The sequence below is a fragment of the Petaurus breviceps genome, unplaced genomic scaffold, assembly GCF_028583685.1.
Source record: "Petaurus breviceps papuanus isolate PSGF00001 unplaced genomic scaffold, PetGlider_PUasm1.0 186, whole genome shotgun sequence".
In the NCBI taxonomy this organism is placed as follows: Eukaryota; Metazoa; Chordata; class Mammalia; order Diprotodontia; family Petauridae; genus Petaurus; species Petaurus breviceps.
The window spans coordinates 17,780,500-17,782,901 of NW_027185798.1; the positions used below are offsets into that span (position 1 = coordinate 17,780,500).

At 68.9% G+C, this 2,402-nt stretch overlaps 1 protein-coding gene across 1 annotated transcript in view; it reads left to right on the forward strand.

Moving 5' to 3' along the window:
* Positions 1-871: 871 nt before the first annotated feature.
* The window catches only part of MNT (MAX network transcriptional repressor), a 22,866-nt gene continuing 21,335 nt past the window's right edge, over positions 872-2,402 (forward strand). The window contains exon 1 of the mRNA XM_069089633.1: positions 872-985. Within this exon, the coding sequence (XP_068945734.1) occupies positions 913-985 (73 nt within the window). The 5' untranslated portion in view covers positions 872-912. The remainder of the gene's footprint in view (positions 986-2,402) is intronic.

The window sequence follows — 2,402 nt, forward strand, 5'->3', positions numbered from 1 at the left end:
ATCACCGCTCCATTCTTCCCCGCCCCCTCTCCCAGAGCTTCCTCCTGCCGACCCCGCCCAGGGGCGGGGCACCGCGGGAATTGCAAAAGACTTAGGGGGCGAGGGGAGTGGAGTAGGTTGGGGGGAATCCGACTATCGAGGGCCTAAGGAGCCGACGGTCTTCCTACTCTGTGCTTCTCCCACCTTAACGGAGCCCGTATGGCTCTAGTGTCAGCATCAGACCTTTGCCATCCTAAATGAGACGGGACCCGGAGTAAATCCCCTTGCAAACCGCCTAGCCTGGTCCCAGGCCCCGAGGTGCGTTATGGGGCCGGTCCGAGACGGGCTGCGCTGCGAGGCGGAAGTGGAGCGCGGATGCCGGGGCCGCCCTAGCCTCTTGCAGCCCCGCCCCCGGCCACGTGTCCACGCGGCCGCCCGTCCGTCTGTAGGCGGGGTTTGCCCCGTGGGGCTCCGCCCATCGCGAGGCGCCGCTCCTGAGCCTGGGCGGGCGGGGCTCCGGTCCGGGCTTTGGCGGCGGCCCCGGTGTAGTAGCGGGGGCGGCGGCCGGGGGCAGCGCGGCTGCTTCCCCTTGTTGTGTGTCGGTGCCTCCTCGCCATCTTGTTGCAAAGCCCTTTCTTGTCGGCGGGACTTGCGGGGGCCGCGGGGCGGGAGGCACCGGGCGGGAGGGGCGGGCGGGAGGGGCGGGAGGGAGGTGGCGCCGCCTCGGGGGGGTTCTGGGGCTGCACCCAAGCATTTTTTGCATTTTTATTTTTTTGCAACTCCCATTTTGGGGGGCCGCTTTTGGGGAGCATCTTTCCCGCGATCGCCTGGTGGAGCGCCCCGCGGCCCCCGAGGCCCGCCCTCCCGGTCGGCCGCAGCCCCCCGAGGCCCGCCCGCCCGCCTGCCCCGCGGCGCGCCCCCGCCGCCCGAGCGATGAGCATTGAGACGCTTCTGGAGGCGGCCCGCTTCCTGGAATGGCAAGCGCAGCAACAACAGAGAGCACGTGGTGAGCGGGCCGGGCTGGGCCCGGGGGGCGCGGGGGGGACCCCGGCCGGGACGCGGGGGGCGGGGGCGAGGCCGCGCCGCGAGCCCGCGGTGCCAGCTCCGGGAGTCATTAGCATTCTGCCGGGGGCCCCAGCTCCGCCCGCCGCTTCTTCCCGCAGCCCCCACTTCTCGGGGCGCCCCTCGCCCGGCCGGGGGCCGCGGGGATGGGGGCTCGGTGGTCAGGCGGCGAGGCGCCTCTGACTGTCACCGGGCAAGCTCGGGGGCTGTGGGGGTCGGCGCGGGGGATGGAGCAGGGCGTGCATGCCCGGTGCGCGCGTCTGGGCGTGTGGTGTGATCGCCAGGAGATGCGGGGAAGTGCGCGTACACGGGTGTGCGTGTGTAGAGTACACGGGTGGGGGTAGGGATTACTCTACGCCGAGAGGCTCCCCTGCTTCCCAGGCCGTGGGGGCCCCCCGGCTGGGCTGCGCGCGGCTGGGGGCGGGGGCGGCCTTTGCAGAATGAAATGACATCGCTTGTCATATGATCTTGGGCCGGCCCCGCCTGACCCCGCCCCCCGAGCTGGGCTGGGGTGGACTTTGGGGGTCCGGGATCCGCAGGCAGTCCGGGACCCGGAGATCCCCGGGTGCCGAGCGGGCCCTTCCCCCATGCTCCCCCCACCCTCTCCCCCAGACCGCGGGCCCCCTCCGGGGCCGGCCGGAACGTGGAGGGTCTGCGCGTTCCAAACTCGCTTTGGCCTGGAATGTTGCGTGTGTCTGTGTTCCCAGCTTGTTGGTTACTTGGGGCTGGTGACGTGGCTGCGCTCCGCCCCCGAACACGTGCACCGGGGACACTCCCGCTGGGGACTGGGCCGCCGCTGCCTCCCTGCAGACCTGGGTTCCCGGAGCAGGGAAGGAGGGGCGGGGTGAGAGGCGGGGCTGAGGAGGGGGCCCTGCCCGGGACGACTGGGCCCGGGGCGGCTCCCTGGGAGAGCGTGGAGGAGGGAAGTGGCCTGATCTTTCCTTGCCTCTTCCTCCCCCCTCCTAGATTTCCTGCATTTATCGTGGGGGGGCTGATTAAAAGTAGCCCCGGGATTCAGGGGCTACTTATGAAGTCCCTTGTCTGTTCCTGTCAGTCATCTTCCTTCCCCCTGCCCAGGGGCCTGGACCCCTACTAAAGGGGGGGAGCAATGGGGGTGGAGCATCTCCTTGGCTTTGGGAGAAAGAGGTACCCATTTAATGTTATGTTGCCCAGCTCCTAGGCCCCAGACTTGTCCCCAGCCCTTAGACTCCCCTGTTGGGAAGGAGGCTGAGGAAAGGAGTGGAAAAGGTTTGCTTCCTTGACTGAGTCTCTCCTTTCTGGGCAGAAGGATATTTATTCTTCAGCCTCCATTCTGCTTTGGAAATGCGTGCGTGCAGGATCTGGGTTCACTCTCCCCCCCC